The 21938-nt window shown below is 32.2% G+C and overlaps 1 protein-coding gene and 1 non-coding gene across 2 annotated transcripts; both read right to left on the bottom strand.

Moving 5' to 3' along the window:
- Nucleotides 1–7171: 7171 nt before the first annotated feature.
- Nucleotides 7172–7253, bottom strand: TRNAS-CGA (transfer RNA serine (anticodon CGA)). Its single transcript has one exon. It is a non-coding gene; the product is annotated as a tRNA-Ser (tRNA).
- A 6134-nt stretch (nucleotides 7254–13387) lies between these two features.
- Nucleotides 13388–21460, bottom strand: LOC133692577 (mitochondrial import inner membrane translocase subunit TIM22-4). Its single transcript, XM_062113632.1, has 4 exons — nucleotides 21051–21460; nucleotides 20223–20413; nucleotides 20052–20124; nucleotides 13388–13866 (listed from the first exon to the last, which is right to left on the bottom strand). The coding sequence occupies exons 1-4, from the start codon at nucleotides 21238–21240 to the stop codon at nucleotides 13781–13783; spliced, it is 540 nt and encodes a 179-aa protein (XP_061969616.1). The 5' UTR covers nucleotides 21241–21460; the 3' UTR covers nucleotides 13388–13780.
- Between the last annotated feature and the right edge of the window lie 478 nt (nucleotides 21461–21938).

The raw sequence follows: 21938 nt of genomic DNA, 5'->3' as shown, positions 1-21938 counted from the left end.
TATGCTATCTAGCTATCCATCTTGATCTTAGATTTTTTTCCACAGATTTTAAAGGTCTCTGGTTCCGGGCTTTTAAGGGAGTACTCGTTTCTATCCTTCTCCGGATCCCGATGTAAACAACATCTCTTTCCAATGATAACCACAGCTACACCAAAAAAAAAACAGAGAGATAATAGGCTAAAGCTACAAGCATTTATCAATGAAATGGAATAAGAATAGTCCTTGTGATTACTGCTCTTATTTTATTTTGGTAACCACTAACTCAGTGTGAAAATGACCAGGAGCCAACCTTTAGTTTCCACCATTCCATTGTTATATCATTAATTAATGCATATCTTACTATATATACCATATGGTATTCTATATATTTTGTTAATTATTACCACGGACCCGCAAACAAACCCCATTTCTTCCCCTATCCGATAAAATGATGCAACACGTATTTCTCTACTCTTGATGTTCTCAAATTCTTAAATAATTTGGAAATCTAGTATAATATAGTGTTTTTTTCTGTATTATTCTTCCTTTCCTGGTTTTCATTTTCTTTTATTGTTACTATTACCATTGCTTTTAAATCTTAATATATTCCTCATCGTTTTTTATATAGCAGCAGAACTTTTCCTCCTCCTCTTTCTGTCTTTTTTGTAGAATCAAATCATTTTGATTACAATACTTTATTTTTTCTTTCTGTTGCTCTGTAACTTCAACCGAATCGAGTCCTTAAGAAGTCAAAAGATAGATCTGTCCCTGCTTTAACACATCGCTTCTTCTTCTAGTTGGATCCATTATTCCTGCGAAGATATATAACTGCAAAAAAAATAAAAAAAATAGGACAGTACTCTGTATATTTCATCGCTGCTGTGGATTCCCGGGGACAAAGTTCAAAGAAAGTGTAATTCATCAATGCCGTTCTCCTCGTATAGAAAATGTATCTTCCAAAGGAGTACCTCATTTAAGGAGTAATAGAGGAGCAGGGGAGGTGCGGGCTTGGGTGGGGGTGGATTTGCTAAGGCTAAAAGCCTAAAACACCTTATATCGACTAGTCTTGACTCACACCACAGCCAGTCTTAATATTGACGTATGCATTGCTGTGAGGAATATATTATTACTTAATATTTGCAACCAAAGGAGGCACCACATGCCCTCTACTCTGAGGCACAAAAATAATGGACAAAGCAGTCGCCCTTAAGTGAGGCGATGCACCATGTATTTACAGTTGTGGTTTATTTTGGTTTTGAGAGTAATATACAGGTCAGACGTGTGGATGTTCGGAGCCCAATTTTCCAAGGGTCCAGACCATCTTTCCTGCCCTTCTAACATGATAGATGATCATAAACGCGATGGTCATATGGTGAGATTGGGATTGCTTTTTTAGCAATGTCTGTGATACAGCCACAGAGACTGTTTAAAAACAACACTTACAATTTCCGTTCTAGTTTAAAGCCTGTCTAGTTCCATATATATAGAGTGCAAATGACATGATGGGATGCTGAGAGAAATATATCGAGCAACGAAGGCATCGATTGAGTGGTGTGCTGGATCCACCTTGGAAATTTGGTCGGAAATAGATAGCTGGACAATCCAAAACGAGGAATCGACCATTTTCGAACTGGCCCATCGTGGCACCAACGTGCTCTTTCCAAGTAGTGTTGCAATTAGGCTTGGTGTCCACCTTTTTATATAAAAAATAATGTTTGCAATCATGTTTTTAAAAAGAAATTAAAATTTACTGCTAAGATTATAGATCTAACTGCATTTAATAAATTGTCAGATCTATAATAACTTGGATTCAACTTATAATTGAATTCAAATTATAATAATAATTTGGAACTTGCATGTTCCAATTAGGAATTTATAATAGAAAATAAAAGAAATGGAGACATAAAAAAATTAAAATGTGGCCCAAGCTCAAGCAGGCGACTGGCTGTTAGCTCAAGTTATTATCTGTTATTTGGTGAAATCTCATTCTCGAAGATAAAATTAGAAATGTGGCCGGATGGCGATAATTCTAGTAATTTCAAGTTAATTTTACCAATACACGATTTAGATATGAGATCAAAATAATTATATAAAAATAAATAAAAAATTCAAGTTCTAATAACCAAATATTAAAAAATAAAAAATAAATATAATATTAAAGAAGAAAACTTAAATCAACCATATCCACTTAACTAACCCATGTTTCATGATCTGAGATTGAGATAAAAAAAAATTCAAAAGAAAAGCCGAGTAAAAATCCAAGTTCAATTAAAAAAAACTCGAACTAATTCGAATTAACTTTATTAATTTACTCTATCTCATGATAGCCTAATAAAAAAAAAAGCTAAAAATGAAAAAGGTCAAGGAACAATAATTTAATGCCAAATGTAAAAATTGAAAAAACAATCAATGTCATAAAAAAAGGTTAAGGGAAAAAAACTCAAGTCAACCCGACTTAACTCGACTAACTTGTCACCCACGACATAAGATCAAGATCAAAAATTTTTTTCCAAATAAAGACCTAGAAAAAAACCAAATTTAAATAAAAAACATTGAAAAAGAAAGGTCAATCTAACCCTAACTAACTTGACTAACTTGCTCTCTTGATAACCCAACTGAAAGAAAACTAAAAAAATCATAAAGCTTAAGGGTCAGTAATTTAATGCTAAATAATGAAATTAAAAAAAAAATCAACCTCATAAAAAATCTAGGAAAAAAAATCTGAGTTAACTTGAGTTAACTCGACTAACCTATTACCTGAAATATGAAATCAAGATAACTTAATAAAAAAAAGTAGAACAAACAATGAAATCAATGGCCTAATAATCAAATGTCAAATGATGAATTTGAAAAAAAAAATTAATTTTTAATAAACAACCCACAAAAAGAGTCAAACTTAATTCGGTTAGGTCATGAGATAAGGATTACTCAATAGAAAGACAATCATAAAAAAAATAACAAAGTAGAATATCTAACTGTAGAAAAATTTAAAAATTAAACAATATGGACCAAATATGGTATAAAAACAAAGTAAAAGAAAATAATTAGGGGCTAATTGAAAAATAAAATAAATTAAGAAAATAAAAAAACATAATTGAAAGAATGAGGACTAAAATTGGATAAAAAACAAAATGAAATAAAATATCAAGGGACAAAATAAAAAAAAAAGATAAATTAAGAAAAGGATAAGAAAATACAATAAAAAAAAGGAGGATCAAAATTGAATTGAAATTAAAAAACAAATGCAATAAAATAGCAAGAGAAAAAATTTAAAAAAAAATAATCAAGAAAAATATAAAAAACATAGAAGAGCAATTAAAATTACGAGGACCAAGTGAAAATAAAAATCAAATGGAATAAAATATCCAATGATGAAATTGATAAAAAAAAACTTAAACTTTAAAAAGCTTCAAAAGCAAAATAAATAGTGATTAAGAGAATAAGAACCAAATAGATAAAATTACAAATTGAAAGACACAATTAATTTTTGAAAAGGTTGATATGAATTTCAAAGGTATGCGAGAGAAAAGAAAGAGGAAAGAAAAAAAATTCATCATAGTTCAAATTGACTTCCGCCACGATCATAAGCCATATTGTTTGAAAAAGATGATTGGCGCTACAAATAAAAGATTTTGGCAACTGTATGGCTTGCACGAACTACCCAAATAATGTGAGAGTTGTCACGCACTAACACGTCAATAGTTTTTTTTAAAATAATATTTAATTACTTAAAATTATCAAATAACCCCTAACCAAATGCAAAAGATGAAAAAAAAATAGAATGAAAAGACTAAAACACCTTTAAAACCAGCCTTATTTTTTTTTAATTCATGGATAATTTTGTAATTTAACTATTTAAAAAATAAAAAAAATAAAGAATTTCATATGTGCATGTGTACTCTGGAAAGACAAAAGAGTTCATATCCAGCTGATAACATATGCTTAACATTGTTTTTTTTTCTTTAAGGACAAAATAGTTATTTTACTCTTGATTAAAAAATTATCATGACCAATTTGTCCCAATTAATTTTATAATAACTAATAAATTAAAAAAAAAACAATATTACCCCCAAATACAAATTTCTTAAGTTTTTTTTTTCTATGTAGGAGCGTAAATATCATTTCACTGTTAGTAAAAAGTATATATAGCGACAATGTTTTACTGTAACTTTTTTTTTTTAACTTTTAATTTATCTCCTCATTTTTTATTTAATCTATTTAATCTCTCAAAACTTATGCACAGTGACAACTACTAATTAATTAAAAATAAAATAAATATTTTAACCTAAACGTAGAAAATGAAAAATCCCAAACCACCAATATAATGCGAAGATACCGAACAGACAAAAAACAGTTTACGTTTGTAAACAAAAACAACGACAGTGTCGTTTAATTTCTCTGCTTGTTTCCTGCATTTAAAATAAATAAATCAATGGTGAATAACTGTGGGTAGAGATTTTTTTTAAGTTTTTTTTATGTAGAAATATATTAAAATATAATTATTTTAAATTTATTTTTATATTAGCATATCAAAACTATATAAAATACAAAAATAATAATAATTTAAAGTTAAAAAAACTGAATTTTTTTAATATATATATTAAAGGTTTACAGCTAACAAGATAATATGGTAAAATGCTCACTAAATTTAAATAAAGAAATATTACAAAAAACCGAGTTAATTAATTATAATTAACTTGATTATCTTGTATTCAAGATAAATCAAACAAAAAACCAAAAAAATCACAAATATAAATGTCCAATAATTTAATGATAAAGACATTTTTAAAGCACAAGTTGAAGCCTCGTAATTTTACAATTTATGCATTTAATTTATACAATTAACTAGCCGATGTACTGTTGTTTCGCGGGGCTTGTGTTATATATATTTTTTTATTGTTTTAGAAAATCATATTTTCTTAAAAATACAACAAACAATATTTTGAAAATAATACAACGTTTGTCAAAAAATAAGTAAATAATATATGCTGAAAATTTAATAATATTTTATTTTATTGATCTCGATCGCAACCCACAAATTATTGACAGTTAATATTTTTTTTATTTGTTAAATTCAAATTTATTATTTCATGTTTTTATGCGCTCTTTTTCCTGATGGTATTTTCATCTCTTTTTGGTAAGATTTAATTATGATGACCGTATATGTTATATCCTTAATTACTCAAATAGTCCGCATGCAATGTAGGAAAAAAAAACCCAATTTTTTAACCATTAATATATTTATTTCTTCTTCTTTTTTGGATTTGTTGAATTTATATTTATTATCTTATGTTTTTTGTTTTTTGTTTTTTTTGCGCTCTTCATTAATTTACGATACGTTTATTTATTTATTTATTTATAGGATTTAATCATGTTAATAATATAAAAAAACTAGTCAATGCAATCCACATATATATCACACACATTAACTCTGATATTTAAATGATTTCAATTAAAATTGCTTCTCTTGATATGATTTTTTATACAGTAAAGAGATGAAAGGACTGATCATTAAGACTCGTTGTCCATGGCGTATTTCTATGCTATAAAATCTCAAAGGAGAAGCAAGCAGTATGGAACTCTTACGTATAAGCTGCGAGCAGTGCAACCTGGCTATTTGAATTGTTTAGCTCCGAGCAGTGCAACCAGTTCGAATTGCTTTTCTTTTTGCCATGAACTCTTTAAATCTCAGAAATCGATTGGCTAGGGTTTTTCACTGGCTAGAGAGTAGAGAGAGAGTAAGAAACAGTCGGTGGCCCCCAGAAGTGGAGAGACAAGGTGGTTTTGGTAAAAACAGAGGGCCGAGGGAGAAGAACAATGCCTGGACATCACTGTTTTTTCTCTCTTTGATATGTCGCAATATGGTGGGTCCTGTATAGTTTGACAATCTGTAGTTTTGGTCGCCGACATGATATCTGGATGGTAAAATTTACTGACAAACGGTGCCTGGTGGTCTTCTTCTCCTCTCACTTTCGTATCGAAACCCTTCCTCCGAAAGAATATTAGCCCACAGCCACAGCCACAGCCACAGCCACCGCCACCTATCATTTTCCAACTTCGAAATTGCCTTCACCTCTTCTGGCTCGTGCTAGAGACTTGAGAGAGAGAGTAAGATCCAAATGTGAATCCACTGGGGGACATGAAAATCTCTGTATTGATAGGCTTGGGTGGGACCATGTCCATATGAGAGTACCCTTTGAGCGGTCTGCCTTGCTGGGAAAGGACTGTTGAACTTTTATTGGAGTGGCTCCACCGTTAATATATATATTTTTTTTTATGTTTGGGTGATAGTGATTTAAAATGTTTTTTATTTTAAAATATATTAAAATAAATTATTTTTATTTTTAAAAAATTATTTTTAATATAGTATATTAAAACGATTTAAAAATATAAAAAAATTATTTTTAAAAAAAATTAAAATTTTAAAAAACATGATTTACACCGCGTTTCTAAACACTCACTTTCTCTATAAAAGTTTTCAAATATCATGAAAAAATATACATGATTAACTATAATAATATTGTTAATTTGTAATCACGATATCTTTATGATATCACGTAATTAATCGCAAGGATAATATGATCTCGATGAACAATATTGGTGTGGGTAATTATATTCGATAATTATATATTAAATTATATAATTATCGATAATAATATCTTTTTCTATAATCCAGTTAAAAAATAAAACAATGCTTTATTTGTATACCTCAGTAAAAAATAGATGTGGTAATTATAATAAGAATATATAGCATATTATCTCTTATAAATAAATAAATAAACTGAGTATTAAATTGAACAAATGTCTTGTAACCATAGATATTACAATATTAAATAAATAAATTATTGAGATCAATAATTAGTCAGTGATCTAGCTGTTAAGCACTTAATATCGCTGTTTTCTAAGGTTAAGGGCTGGCTCAAACAATTAATAAAAAACATTTATTTATCTATAAAAGATAATATTTGTCATTTGTAAATTAAAAAACATAGGGTGTTTCGTCACACCGTGATTTTTTAAAAATATAACTTTTTTATAATTTTTTTTGATGTTTTTTTGTATTTTTTATTAATATAAAAAATATAAAAATATTATTTTAATATTTTTAAATTAAAAAATTAAAAACCAATCAAATATCAAACACTAGCCGGAGTGATAACAAAAAAAAATAATTAATTAAAAGCTGAAAAATCGTCGACAGCAGGATTCGAACCTGCGCAGGCAAAGCCCAACAGATTTCGAGTCTGTCTCCTTAACCACTCGGACATATCGACTAGCCTTTATCGGTTTACCAAAGACAATATATATTGATAATTAGGCCCCTCTAAGAGAGGACTTATATGGTGCGGGAAAGAATTGCGTTCCTTAAATTACTCAGAATATTCATTTTAGTACTCGGTAGCCTTTTTGTGATTCCAATTGTTCATCCCTTTTTAGACATTTGCCCACATGTATTCTTGAAAACGCTGTCATTGCTTCCCTCATTTTTAAAACCTAGCTGATATTCTAGGAGATTAAATAGTTTAGTTGATAATTGCTTCAGGTAAAATTTAGCTCTAGCATGATTGAGGTGTGCTAGGACACCCAGATAAAGGTGCTCAGTTTTAAATTAATCTATCCTCCATAACAGTGACAACCGAATCTTTCTAGCGGAGGATAGGATCCCGAGGACGAAAACTAAACCGCTGGACCATCCCACTCAGGTGGATACATCTCCACCTGATGTATGCCGTGCAGGCCATGCAGTCTATCAGCACCGTTCTTAGCATCAGCTATCCACTGTTCTGCTCAAGTGGGTACATCTCTATAGGTGTCATATTAGATCACTGCAACAAACCACAGGACCGCCTATTATCAAGCACAATACAGGCTACAAGTATTCACCGAGACACATACTTGTTGCTGAACTGATAAATATACACAGACAACATATTATCCAACAGCACCCCAATCCCCCAATCACAAAACAACGTTATCTGGTAGTAAATGACAACATTAATTGTTTTAAGTCGAGAAAAGGGGGTGGCAACTTCGGACATGCACTTAGCTGAGTACTGCTGACTTGACAACATAAATAGCGTGCCGACAGCAAAGCAATCAAACTAGAAAGTATTTGGAATTGAGATGCATCCATGCTGAAGCAGCTCTGATCTCCTTCTACTGCATCCACAATGATATTGCTGATTTAATCTGTTCCATTAGCGTTGATATAATCGTATCCTTATAGCAAACTGGAGGGATTGATTTTGCTTTTGGCCTTTGGATGGAATAACCAGATGGTTTGCTGCAAGCTTTGGGTGTGGCAGTGCCTTTGTAGGCCTTGCAGATGTACGTTATGAAGTCTTCATAATCCTAAAAAAAACAGAGCAATTCCTGAATTCCACCGAGTAATCTTTTAAAAGTAGAAAAAGAAAAGGAAAGAAATCGATAACTTGTGAACAACCATCAATTGTTCATAAGTTGGGATCATCACAAATAGCAAAATTGCACGTAAAATCGCAGAAAGTCCTGGTGGCAAAAATACGAAGTCCACAATCAATAACCATTTCTTAAGGTCACAGTTAAAAGAACAAACCTCATAAAGTGGCTGCCCATCAACCACCACCCATGGCACATATTTATGTGGAGGCTGAAGGGCATTTGTTTCAGTTGCATATTTTTCAAGCTGCACAGAGGTACCAAGTATAGATCCAATCAGTTATGCATGGATCACAATTTTTATCCCAACAAAAAATACCATAATAACACGAGGAAAAGAAACATTAGGAAGTCAGCAGAACATAAGACAACGAACATTTAGGTGGAGGGCCAAACTCAAATACAGAGAACCACGCAACAGGTGGGAGAAACACACCAAAGATGGCATCATCACCATACACTTAAATTTCAGAACCTGAGCTATAGGTTTCTAGTTGCATGATCTTTTCTCTCAAGACCATTTCATTCAAGTAAGCATTGCTTCAGGCTTTCCCCGCTGTTGCCAGACAAACTTTAAAGAGTTCTAAAGCAATTAAAATCACCACAGCATTTTCAGTACTTCTGTTCCAGTTCATTTTCCGTGTCTGTTTCCTGTCTAGCCTAAATATCCTTTCTTTTAAACAGTATAACTGTTCTTCTGATATCTAATGAGCATGATTTTAACTTCTCTTATCCAAGCTTCCGGGTTTAGTAAGCCTATAATCTATAGGCAATATATTCCTAGCAGGGTAAAGAAAACAGAAACGATTTCCTTACCCACATAAAATCAATTCAGGAGATAAACTCATAGTAGCAAGAATCACAAGATTAAATCTACCTTCTTAATACATTTGCTTCAATCAAAGGTCTTTCCCTAATAGTGCCCCAGAAAATAGAAAGTTAAGACAAATAATCAGTAACAAATCTTAATCCTAATCAGCATCTATAACAAATCACAGTCAACACTTTATTGGAGCTTCCTAACATCTGACAGTCATGAAATCAAAGCCTTAACTTCATTGTGTCTATATAAAACACCTTCAGTTAATACGCAATATACAATATCAGCTTCATCAACCAGATACGAAGTCAGCACATTTCAATGATCTATTAAAAAAAACAGCTGTTGGTTACTGTAAACTAAGAGTAATCACCACATTTAGAGATCTGTTCTTGGAAACTTCATTTGTTAGTTCATAGAGAAAACGGTTTCAGAAAATCACCTCCCACGACTTGAATTAACCGACTACAAAAGCAAAGTAAATCTAACAGTATACTAACCTCATCGCCAAATATAAATTAACATTTTTAGATTTTTTTATGATTTTGATATGTTGGTATTAAAAATAAAAAAAATATTATTTTAACATATTTTTAATTTAAAAAATACTTTTAAAAAATATTATATAATGCATTACTAAACACACACCTCATTCTAACCTCCGATCTTATGCACCCAAACCTTCTATATGGGTTAAGAGTGTGTTTGGTATTGCGGTAACTGTTATGGTTGTGATTTGAAAAAAATTGTTTTATAAAAAGTACTTTTAGTTGAGGTTGGTTTGAAAAAATAGGTGTTTGGTTAAAACTGTAGTTAAAATTGAGGTTGAAGAAAAAGTAGTTTTAATGTGTTTGGTTAAGAATGCTTTTGAAATTGAGGTTATAAAATAATTTTAAAAAATATATATTAATATTGATGGTTTTTAATTTAAATATTGTGGATTTAACTATTGCTATTACATCATGAAATAAATTACACTTTATATAAAAAAAAATTACTTTAACAAAAAACTATCTACAATTCTATTATGTATAAAATTCATCCGACAAGAACTACAAAATTAGGTAAAATATTATCAAAAATAAAATTAAAATTACAGTACGAGTAAATTTAATTCACCTTAAACTAATTTTTTTTTAAAAAAAAACAATTTTTGTTCACGTTCACGTAAATAGTGCGAGCAAAATCAATTAACTGCACTGATGTTTCTAAAAAAAAAATTTGTTCAGTGAACAGTGATGTTCTGAATACAACTCGGGCTCCTCCTCTGGCTCTATTTCTGGGTCCACTTCAAGCTCATCAGTGGTGTCTGGGAGCATCATCAAACATGTCTGGGCGTCGTTCCTTTCTTTCTTACTTGAGTTAAAGGAGCTTGTGCCTTTAGCTTTCTTGTATGCTCCATTCTCTGGCTGGTCCAGATTGAAGTTTCCACTGCTGACATTGCTGGTTTTTTTCTTACCTTGCTCAGTTGAGCTTGGCATGACAAAGGGAAGCAGAGTGGAGAAAGCAGGGAAGATTGCATAGAGAAAAATGCAGCAAAAAGGAGATGGTTCTGTGTGAGGTTTAGAGAGGGAAGCCGCGTGAAGGAGGACAAATCCATGAGACTAGGGAAGCACAGTGGAGGTCGAAGTTGTGGAGGAGGACAGACGATGAAAGCACAGTGGAGGAGGCGAAGCAGTGGAGAAGGACAGACGATGGAAGCCACAGTGGAGGAGGAGATAGTGGAGGAGGACAGATTGGGCTAATTATTTTTTGGATAATGAACATTAATTGTAAGCAACGTTTTCTGAACAGCAGCCACGGCGAAAAGCAAGTCAGACTTGCTTTTGCTACACCAGCTTTTCAAACACATATTTATGTGGGACTCATGTATAAAAAACGGTGGTCTCTGTTAACCAAACACATTGCAACTTATTGACGCAGCTAAACGTGGACGCAACCGCTTAACCAAACAGAGTCTAAATATCCATGCTTGATCCACTTTCTGGGTGGCGTTTCATATAAAGTTGTTGGGTAGATCTAACCTATAACATGAACATTAGCCCATGATTAAATTCATGAGGCAATGGTGTGGCTTTCGGTATTGCGGCATAAATTGAGTTGAGCTAAAATTTATTGTTTTTTTTTTAAATTAATTTTTTTTATTTTTAGATTGTTTTGATATATTAATATAAAAAATAAATTTTAAAAAATAAAAATAATATTTTAATATATTTCTAAAAAATAATTTTAAAAAACAATCGGTATCACACTATCTTCATGAAAATGGTTGCTGTTAGCAAGAGTTGGTCTTTCTTTCATGTGTTGGTCACCCGATAGCGTGATGGGAGAAAGAAAGAAAAGGGGAAATTCTTTCCTGGTTCTATTTTACTGTTGTATTCTTAGTAGTAAAAGAAAAAAAGCAAGGTTTGGGGACGTCAAATGTTCTCTTGAGATTATTTTTGGGCATTATAATTATTACAAAAAAGTGACATTTAAGGTAAACTCTCACAATTATAATATACTTTGTGATAAATTGAAATTTAAAATGCTCACAAAACCCTTTAAAATATTAAAAAAAAACATTCAAAATACCTAAAAACATGAAAACTATTTGGGCCAAGATGCATGAGCTTGGCATGGTAGCCCACTCCCATGCTAGGAGCAAGCCCAGCAAGGCATGGCATGCTCATGCCGCCTAACACCTCAACGTCCACATGGACTCGAGTTATCACATTCAATTTGAACATGTTTGGGTCCAGATAACACATCTGGATTTATTTTTCATATTTAACGGACTCAAACATTTTGTTTGAGCCCAACACTCCATTGAGAATTTTTCTAGGACCCCATACAGATCCCTCAATATTTTATATTGATTAAATACATATTATTTTGATTTAAATACAACTCAAGATATTACAAGAGTGAAATTACATTCTAGCCCCTTTCCTTCATAGAATGACAAGACTCATGAGTTATAAATACAACATAAATCCTTCAAATCCAAGGTTCACAATCTCTTCATTCTTGATATTTTTAGTATATATATTTTTAGAGTTTATCTTTTTAAAATATCATTTTACTTTTTCTCTTTAAGAAGATATTTACTAAAGTATCTGAGAGTTCTAAAATTTACAAAAGAAGATCTTTTACAGGTACCAGTCACCTTAACATACCAGTTATCATGTATAAACTATCAGTCACCTTGACTAGAAAAAATAATCAGATTACTAGAACTAAAAACTTATGTACGGAGATTTTGGAAATTCTTGGATTATGACGGTAAAACATATTTAGCAATATGCATGACTTAAATCACTACTAATATTTTTTTTATCAAATTATTGTTAAACTTGAGTAAAACGAATTTACCAATATATTTTGTTTACCATCATTATTTTCTTGATATAATGGATTATTTAAGAATTAGTATTGTTTGTAATTGTACTTTTGTGATTGATGTATGTGGTTTACTTGATTGTTTGTTTGTAAAATCTAATTTACACTGTTATAATCTAGTTTATTTGAGAAGTCAATAAATTGCAAAGTATGAACACGCACTCCCAAATTCCCGACTCAAATATAAAAAGAATTTTTTTATTTTAATGTCATCATTAGTAAATTACTCGATTTTTTTTCTTTTATATTGAACAAAGCAGTAACATTGTAATTCCTTGATTAAAGATTCTCTGTTCAGTTCTAAATCCATGAACGAAAAAGTTTTTTTGTTTTTTTGTTTTTATCAAAATCCCATTGGATTAAAGAAAGAGTTTGAAGTAATAACTTGGTTTTGTTTAGAAAAAAGAGGGTAATGATATTTGAAAGGAGCTGCTAGCTGCACTCATAAGAGAAGAAAAAACCAGAGACCAATCAAGCAAGCACTACTAATTTGAATCAACATCTCTTTTCTTTCCCCGAATTCACATTTTGTTCCCAAAAACTCTTCGCCTGACACTTTTTTTTTGTAATTCTATGTTTCACCTTGTCCAATTTGTGATGAAGATTGGTGACCTAATTTACGTCTTCGAACTGATGTTGATGCTTGATGCATGATGGCGTGAATATTGGTGGCCGCTTTGAAACATTGTGATTTCACCGAAATGAAAAGCTTAATAGTTTGGAAGGGAGAGAAGCCAAGTCCTCTGCTACATTTTCTTTTAAGGGTAATTTTAGCAATTCAAATCAGAGTTATAAAGATAACAGCACCCATAATTGAACCAGCAAAAGTCTACACACTGACAGAGTTGAATACATGCTCTTGAAGGATAATCTCTCAAGTCTAGACAAGACAAGTGAGCACTAGTCACTCGTTATTTGAAACTGTAGCAGATATGGAATTTATACGATCACACTGGATATTCTATATGTGATGCATCGGTTAAATGGAAAAATGAAAAGATTATACGAGACATGTATGTATATTCAATGTCGTTCCGCTTCATAGCGGGGGCAAATTAAAATCGATTGAAAACGAATGCAAGGAAAAACTACAATTTCACTGCAAGCTGCTAGACTGCTAGTTCTCTAATCCAAATCCAGATGATCTAAGGTCTGCAAAACTGGAACCGGGTACTTGTCCACTCAAGTATGTCTGTCTAGGAACTTCTCTATCAAAACTGAGAATGCAGCAAACCCAGCACAGCCAACACATGCTGCTTTCGGGCCACCTAAAAAACATGGCAGAAGGGTAAGATAGGTCAGGTTGAGCAAGGCAAACTGCCATTAGGTCAGGTAAGGAACGACAGTCTCCACATGAATTAAACAGAAAAGGGCAAGAACACAGCGAAATCACATTATTGGTTTTTAGAGCGGAAGTGGATAGCTTAAAGCCAAGTAGCCATTGGCAGACCATTTTAGAGATGGTTGCAAAATTAGCAGCTTGAAAACTCAAAACTCACACCGTTTCCCTAAATAATTCAACACCAAACTGCAACTGGAACAGTAGAGGGCACAACTAAACAGTGTCGGTGCAAGATTGATAATTTCTCAACATCACCGAATGTCATTGCCAAAGCTAATAAAACTCAAAATCCACAAGCAGAAACTTCCACAGTTTAATTATCCTTGCCTTCAATTTATTCAAGGATAGCATAGTTGGATAGTCCAGTGATGCCAAAACAGAGAAGCTTTTATACATTGATATTCCAACTCCATCTCAGAAAACCAAAAGGAACTGGCACTGGATATCATAAAATAGTTGAAGAGAATGAAAAGCAGATGATTGAAAGGTTCTAACATGTAATTCTGAACCTAAAATATGTTTGTTAAAGATAGTCATTCAATCAGGATGCAGGTACTCACACTGCCAGGATTAAGTTGATTAATGCGCATGACTCAAAATAAACCAAAACTATGATAATAATTGATGATGAAATTAAAACTGTATGGCCACTCTAATTAGTCCGTTCACACTCTAAGAGACTAACAAAGACCAAAACAACCAGGCTCTTGCATGGGTAATTAACTGAAGCCATCAAAACATAACAAATTAACAGAAGTTCGAAATCAATGAATAAAAGAGGAAAGCTCCTAGCAGGAACAGCAAAAGGCGAAGCAGCTCCTTTCATTAACCATGTAACAACAAAAAAAGACAGTGAGGTGATGCAGGACAGCCTAGGGGATGTTCCAAATCTGACTTTTAAATGCTGTTTTAGGGCTGTTAAAACTGTACTACTGTTGATTTGTGATGGAATATGAAGAAGGATTTTGATAGATGCTAGGAGTTGCACCTAAGGTTCTTAAGAGTCACGCCTAAGGTTCTGATTCAGTCCCGCAATCAAAGCAAAATTGCTGCTTATTGAAAGAGAGCAGCCAGCTCCATCAAGGACATGGATTTCTAAGCCCCTAACCTAAGCATTCCTCTTTAGAGTAGGAAAACCTAATAGCTTTAGGACTAATAAAATAAAACACTTTCCGCACCTAATATTGCAGCAACCATGACCTTCTTTCTCAAGGATGAGGAAGGTTTTTTTGTTATAGAGGGGAAAAAGAATTTATGTTAAAAAAAAAGTATCGCCTAGTATTATGATTATAGAAAACCTCAACTAGTTTACAAAGTTTTAAGGTAAAGGATTAGATATGCTATAGGGAAGATGCTATTATCCTAAAACATTCCACCTAAGATAAGTTGCATTGTTACTCTTGTTTTTTATTCCCAACAGTTTGTCATGCCTAATCTACTAGTGGTGTGTGTGTGTGTGTGTGATAGTGAATCTATTGTAATGAGTTAAACCTTGAGTGGTTGGTTTAAGCCTAATCATTCACAAGCCCGATACATCTTTGTCATTCTCGTTTATAATATTTTAATAATACTTGGTGAATTGACATGTCTACAGTTGGTGACTTTTAATCATGACCTATGACCAATAGTCTATCAATTTGTGCCAATGACTAACCAATGGGCTTATGTTAGACTCATAGAACCCAACCCAAATCTTAAAAATGATCCATGGATAATGCTTTGTTAGGATTCATTTATACTATAGTATCCAAGATTCATTCGCAATACTTGTTAAATGAATGAAGATTGTACGCCTCAGTTCTACCTGAGCAATGACTATCATGGGTATATTTATTTGGAATAGGATCTACTGATATGAAGATCCCTTGTGGACTAAATTGCTTTGACAATAACCCTTTTAGGGTTTATTTTTCATGCGATGTGGTATTTTCAGTTTTTTATTGGTTGCCCCTCATCAATGTCAGTATACATCCGTGTTATGACTCGTGTATGTACAACCACAACAAGTAGACAATTTATTCAAAACCAAGATATTCACATCACGCATTAATGAATCAACTTGTCATCTCCAATTGACACTTGAGAGTAACAACCTTTAAGAGTACATTATATTAGGAATCGTTGATGGATGACTAATCTAAAAATTTTAATGCATTTTAAAAAAAGATTTTTATTTTTGAAAATTAAATTATAAGTTGAAGGTGCTACTACCAATCAACATTCAAAGTATGACTTATTATAAGTTCATTTGCCTTAAACATTGTAGGTGAATAACATTGAATTTTTTTATTGAAGATTAAACAAATGATTTTGGAAAAGAAGTATTTATGAAAATATTGGAATGTCAGCCTTTTAATGTAATGTAGGCTGAAACCTTTAATGAATTTTGAAACCAAGATACAAAACTCATCGGATATGAATATACATGCATGAATAAGAAAAAAAAATATTATGTTATTTGAATCAAATAACAATGTGAATATGCTTCTCACACATAAAGAAAATGATACTAGAATGATTGAGATGACTATGATATGACCAATACACATAAACTAGCAAGATACAACTTGAGGGATTTGACTGAAATGCAAACAAAAATATCAACCCAATAGTAAAAATTATTCAATCAAAAACCTCATTGATACATATCAAAAGCAACATAAATCAAAATAGTCATTCAAAAGATCTTTGGAATTTGAAATTGATCTTCAAGGAATGGGATGAGGTTTGAAAAGCTGCTAGAATAGTCAGGGGTGGTGCTAGATAGCATTGTTGTTGCTGCTACGTAGTATTGTTGTTGTTTCTTCCGCAATATTCCGCTGGATTTAGAGCATCGAAACTACACAATTTGGAGTTGTACACCTCACAAAAGTTTTAGATCTTCTTCTAAGCTTTTCAACACATCTAAGTTTGCTTTTTTCTGACATCTATAACTCTAGATAGAGGCCAAAAACCCAAACAAAGTCTAAGCTGAAATGAACTTCTTGACAGATTCTGACTTTTCTGTTTCGTCCATGTTTTGAGCATCAAAACAGCAGGATTGAGTCTTAAACTCATCATAAGATTTTAGGCCTATGTCTTATCTTTCCATCAAGCCAAAAAACATCTAAAATCGAGGAGTGTAGCTCCAATTATAATCCAGAAACCAAGCATTGATTTGGATGGAGTTTTCAAGGCTGTTACGTGGGGGTTGCAGCTATAGTTTTCTAGGTTGTATGGTGAGGTTTGGAGGCTGGTTTCAGGGCTGGAAAATGGAGGAAGTGGTGCTGGAAAATGATGAAGAGGGAGATGGGAAAGGCTGTCAAAAACCTTTCTATGACACGACACGAAAAAAACAATGTAAGCTCGGATTGTAAAAATAAATCATAAAATTCAAAGTAATTTCATCAATAAAAATGTTGTGTGCTTGTTCTTACATGATAAAATCTTATCATGCAAGATCCAAGGAAAAAAGTTGTAAGTGGTTGGTAAGACTGTGCGTCCAAGAAAAAACATTGAAAATAGCTATGTCTTCACAACTATGCTCCCTTATTGGCTAGCACCAATTCCAATCCTCCCTCCAAATGCATGACCACATGTAGTGTTTTAGCTTATCCGATATATTTTCTCTCCATGAATAATGTAACACTTTTAGATATTGTTATGCTTTCTTTTAGATATTGCTATTATTTTATAAGTTTCAGATATTGTTTGTTACACACCGTCAATCTCAACAAATGAATCGATAAAGAATTGTAGGCTTTGTATGAACCAAAACGAATGAATCAAACAATTCAAAATAGTACCTTTTTTTTAATCTTAAAGTTTGGATCCTTGTTAGATCATATCTTAGACAAGTTATAGGATTTTCTATAGAGAAATCATAATGTAGTAAACTTATTTAAAAGACTATGGTATTTAGACATAAACACATGGTGGATCAAACTCCAGAGTATGATCTGTTACTCTTATCCGTAAAAATATCTCTATAGAATAAGAATTTGCAAACTTTTGTCCCATAATAGATAATTTTTTATTTGTTAGGAAGGGTTTAAGCAAGACGATGTTTCCTTCATCATTGATTGGAAAAAAAAATTCATGGATACATGTGCTTGTGAGGTTCATGCGTTAATGTATGCAACGGGGAAGATAAAAATTGAAAATTTAGAATTATTGTAAAATCGTAAAATTGGTAGTGAAATCAAAATTTTAATCGATTTTACCGATTTTAAATGATTTCAATCCGATTTTATCATTTTTTTAATTTTTATGTGATTTTACATGATAAGCATATGTTGACTCATAAATTTACGAGTCAATTTTAACAACCTTGGAGATGGGTTTTCACCTTGGTAAGAAGTGAAGAGTTTGTTGTTTTTTCTTCCTCTTCATTTTTTATGACTGGATTTTTTCTTTTAAATTTCAGTACACTTTCTCTTCTTTTTTCGCTTTCTCTCTTTATCTCTTAGCAGCTAGGGTTTGTGGTGGAAGAGATAAGGCTAGGGATTTTATATAAGAGAGATAAAGTTAGGTTTTTTTGTGTGGTGGGCTTCTTTCATCTACAATTCACTCATCTATTTATAACCCACAAATTTTATCTTCTATTTAGTTGCTTGGTCTCCACATAACCCAATTTATTTTGTTTTGGTCTCTCATTTCTCTTGTTTTATAGCTTTTTTAATTACTTGGTCCCCCAAGCAACTCCATTATATCTTGATGCCTCATTTTTTTTGCACTTTAGTCCCTTGTCTATTTTGCTCCCTATTTTTTTTATTTTCTCTTTTTAACAAAAAAAAAACAACATTAATGTTAATTTGATAAGAAAAGTAATCAAAAAATACGAAATGAACACAAACATATCAAAAACATATTTCTTTGAATTTGATTTTTTTTTATATAAGACATCAACAAGAGAAAATAATTGAGAATTACAAGAAGGACGTGTGAATAGATGAAATGCATCAAAAATATATTTTTTTAATTTTTTGTTTTCTTAGATATTTGGAACATATTTTGAAACAATGAATAGATATAAATAACTATATTTTTCAGATTTTCCACATCTGAAAATTACTAAAACACCCTTGTATTCTATAGTTGAAATAGACCATATAAATCTTATTCTTTTTTCCTGCATCATCGAAGATTTCCCAGAATTTCCAGCAAATAGAGAAATTACAGAGATACCCTTGTCTATAAAAAGTCACCAATCTTGCTTCTTTTGTTGTCCGCATCATGAGGTTATGCCCTTCTACCGCCATATTAAAACACTACTTAGTCGGGAGTATAGGGACAATACGGTGCATGAGGGATAGGTGAAGAATGAAAACAAATCCATACTTCTAGTAGTTTAAATGCAGGAAAAAGGTAATCAAAAAGATCCAAATGATGTAAAATCAGGAAAATATTTCATCTCACTCGGGTCTCTTTTTCAATATTTCCAATTTGGAAGGATTGGAAACTGAAGATTGATGGAAGGAAGGTATTCTTCTGTTCCTTTCTCAAGAATGCATCTATCCTACCAAACAAGGTGAGCACCTCTTCCCTCCCTCAACAGTATACACCCCATCCACTCTCCTTCATTTCCACCCTAATGAACATAGTGAATGGTCAAAATACCTAGAATATGTCATCACTACTATTGCACTGGTATAAAATTTTCCACATTTTCCTGAACTTGTCCCTCTGGTTTCCTAACAGATAAATTTCCTTTGTTCCTTTGAAATTGGTTTGAAAGTGTATGCATGTTTACCACAGATGTTGTTCAGTTTCACTAACAAGAAACCATAGGCAAATTTAGTCAGGATTTTCATATGCAAAATAGGTTAATTTCATCAAACTTTAATATGACATGTGATTTTATCCTTTTGGCCACATGAATTGCAAGCTATGATAAAGCACATGGATTCAAAAAAGTCAGCACAAAGGAGATTTAAGGAACATCTTTTATAAGCTGTGAGGAGGAAGTGGATTGATAGGATGGTATCAGGAACCATGAGCTGACATATTTGAAAGCTCTACGACAAGCAAGTGCTGAGTTGTATAAATTAATCCAACATCTTGACTACTAATCTCAAACTGAATGCAGTTAATATGAAAAAAGCATTGAACAGCAGCAAAGTAAGAGATCACCTTTTGCTGACATTGTACCTCCAGTGACACACCCAGCAACAACCGTATTAGTGGTGTCATGTTTTGCCCGGGCCTAAAAACAATCAACAAATTAAACTCCTATGGATTTTTAAATTTCAAAGGTACATAAAAATCAACGTTTTTATTAATAAAGTCTCCTTGGTAAACTACCTTCTCAGTGACACACTCAGCAGCTGAGAAAACCAAGCCCATAATTGCAAACGTTTTACAAGAACTCCAACTCCTCCGTCCCATTTGCTTCGCAGTATAAATAAATTGCTGCCTTCCTGTCATCTCATCTTGCATGATGGGATTATCCAATGCACCTAGAAACAGTCCCATGAACAACCCCAGCCCACCTCCTACAAATAAACATTTCCATTACACAAAACACATTATCATATTACTTGAAACCACAGATTTGAAAACACTCTACTTTTATTGAAGGTGAAGTTTCTTAAAGGATGATTCCTTCCCCTTATTAGGCTATCTTTCAAGCTCAAATGCACAACTAAACCTTTTGGTGGTATGGAGTCAAATGATAAAAAATTCATTTGTAATGGATAGTATTACGGAAACCAGATATAACAGTTCAGTTGTTCCTTGATTGGATCATTAGCAAAAAAATGAATTTTTGTAACAGAATAATAGGTTCTCCAAGCCCCTTGAAAATTCATCCTAGAGTCGCCCCGCCGACTGGAAAACTTAGGGGAGCTCCTGTGTCAATCACCACTGTTGAATTCAAAGCTACGGTGCAAATTCAATTATTTCCTAATAATTGCTATACTACCGAAAGTATCTTGACCCAATCAATCATAAAGCCACCCAAAAAATTTAAAATTTCTCATTCAGAGGCTAGAATTGTTAGATATTCAATTCATCTATTACCACTGCAACTATATAAGAGCTGATTATCGAAAGCACGAACAAAACAAAACCCATTAATTTCAATGTCTTGAAAAAACAAGAAGGAAGGTAATTTAATCAATCAATCCTCACCCATGACTCCACTAGCAACACTGCGAACAGCACAGTTATTCCAAACGTCTTGGGCACGAACCTCTTCTATTGTAGGCATTCTAAAAGGTTGAATTTGCGTGGGTGTTTCTCCATCTTTTGAAGTCGAAGAAGAAGAAGCAGCACCGCCATTATTATTGGATTCACTTCCTGGATTCTCATTGCTAGCCATAGATAAAAATCATACAAACGAGAACCCACCAAAGTGAAAAAAAAAAAGGCTAAAAAATAATTAAAATTTATATATCATGGAGGTTAAAATGGGTTTGGGGCTTGGCGGCCATTTAATGAACGGTGTTGGGTTCAGCTGAGGTTTTAGGAAGCCACAGGAAGAGGAAAGTTCAAAGGTTTATTCGTTGGCTGCAAGAAATTGCTTAGGTGTATACCTTGTGTGAGGTTGTAAGTCACCGTCAGGCGTACTTTAGCAAAATGACTTTTGATTGGAATATTTCTGTTTCGTGGTAAAACAAAAACAAAAAAAAAAACCTCGACAATATATTTATCAGATCCAATTTGGAAGTTGAGCTAGATAAGAAGCTAGGCATTGAGTTATATGGATCGATGTGGATTAAATTAAATTAATTTAAAAAAATTAAAAAATATTTAAAATTTTAATATTTTATATGAAAAAATTAAAAAACAATCTCTGTTAATATAAATTATACATATTATAAATAATAAAGTTTAAAAAATTATTACAAAATATTTTCTATCTCACATTGAATGCAATGTTAGAATGATGCTATCCTTCTAAGTTGAAGTATTTAAACAAAAAATATTTTTTATTCCATATTAAAAAAAACATAATTTTTTTCTTATGAACATAGAATATATATACTAAAAGATTTCAAATCCCACATTGAAAAAATA

Source organism: Populus nigra, chromosome 1 (assembly GCF_951802175.1).
Source record: "Populus nigra chromosome 1, ddPopNigr1.1, whole genome shotgun sequence".
Taxonomy (NCBI): Eukaryota; Viridiplantae; Streptophyta; class Magnoliopsida; order Malpighiales; family Salicaceae; genus Populus; species Populus nigra.
This window is presented reverse-complemented; position numbering and strand designations above follow the sequence as displayed.

Excerpts from the sequence above, each read along its gene's own strand:
- LOC133692577 (XM_062113632.1), bottom strand. The coding sequence starts at position 21,240 with ATGGCTAGCAATGAGAATCCAGGAAGTGAATCCAATAATAATGGCGGT. Across the intron at positions 20,414-21,050 it reads TGTTGCTAGTGGAGTCATGG|GAGGTGGGCTGGGGTTGTTC; the intron begins GTGAGGATTGAT and ends GTTTATTTGTAG. Across the intron at positions 13,867-20,051 it reads AGGTACAATGTCAGCAAAAG|GTGGCCCGAAAGCAGCATGT; the intron begins GTGATCTCTTAC and ends CATGTTTTTTAG.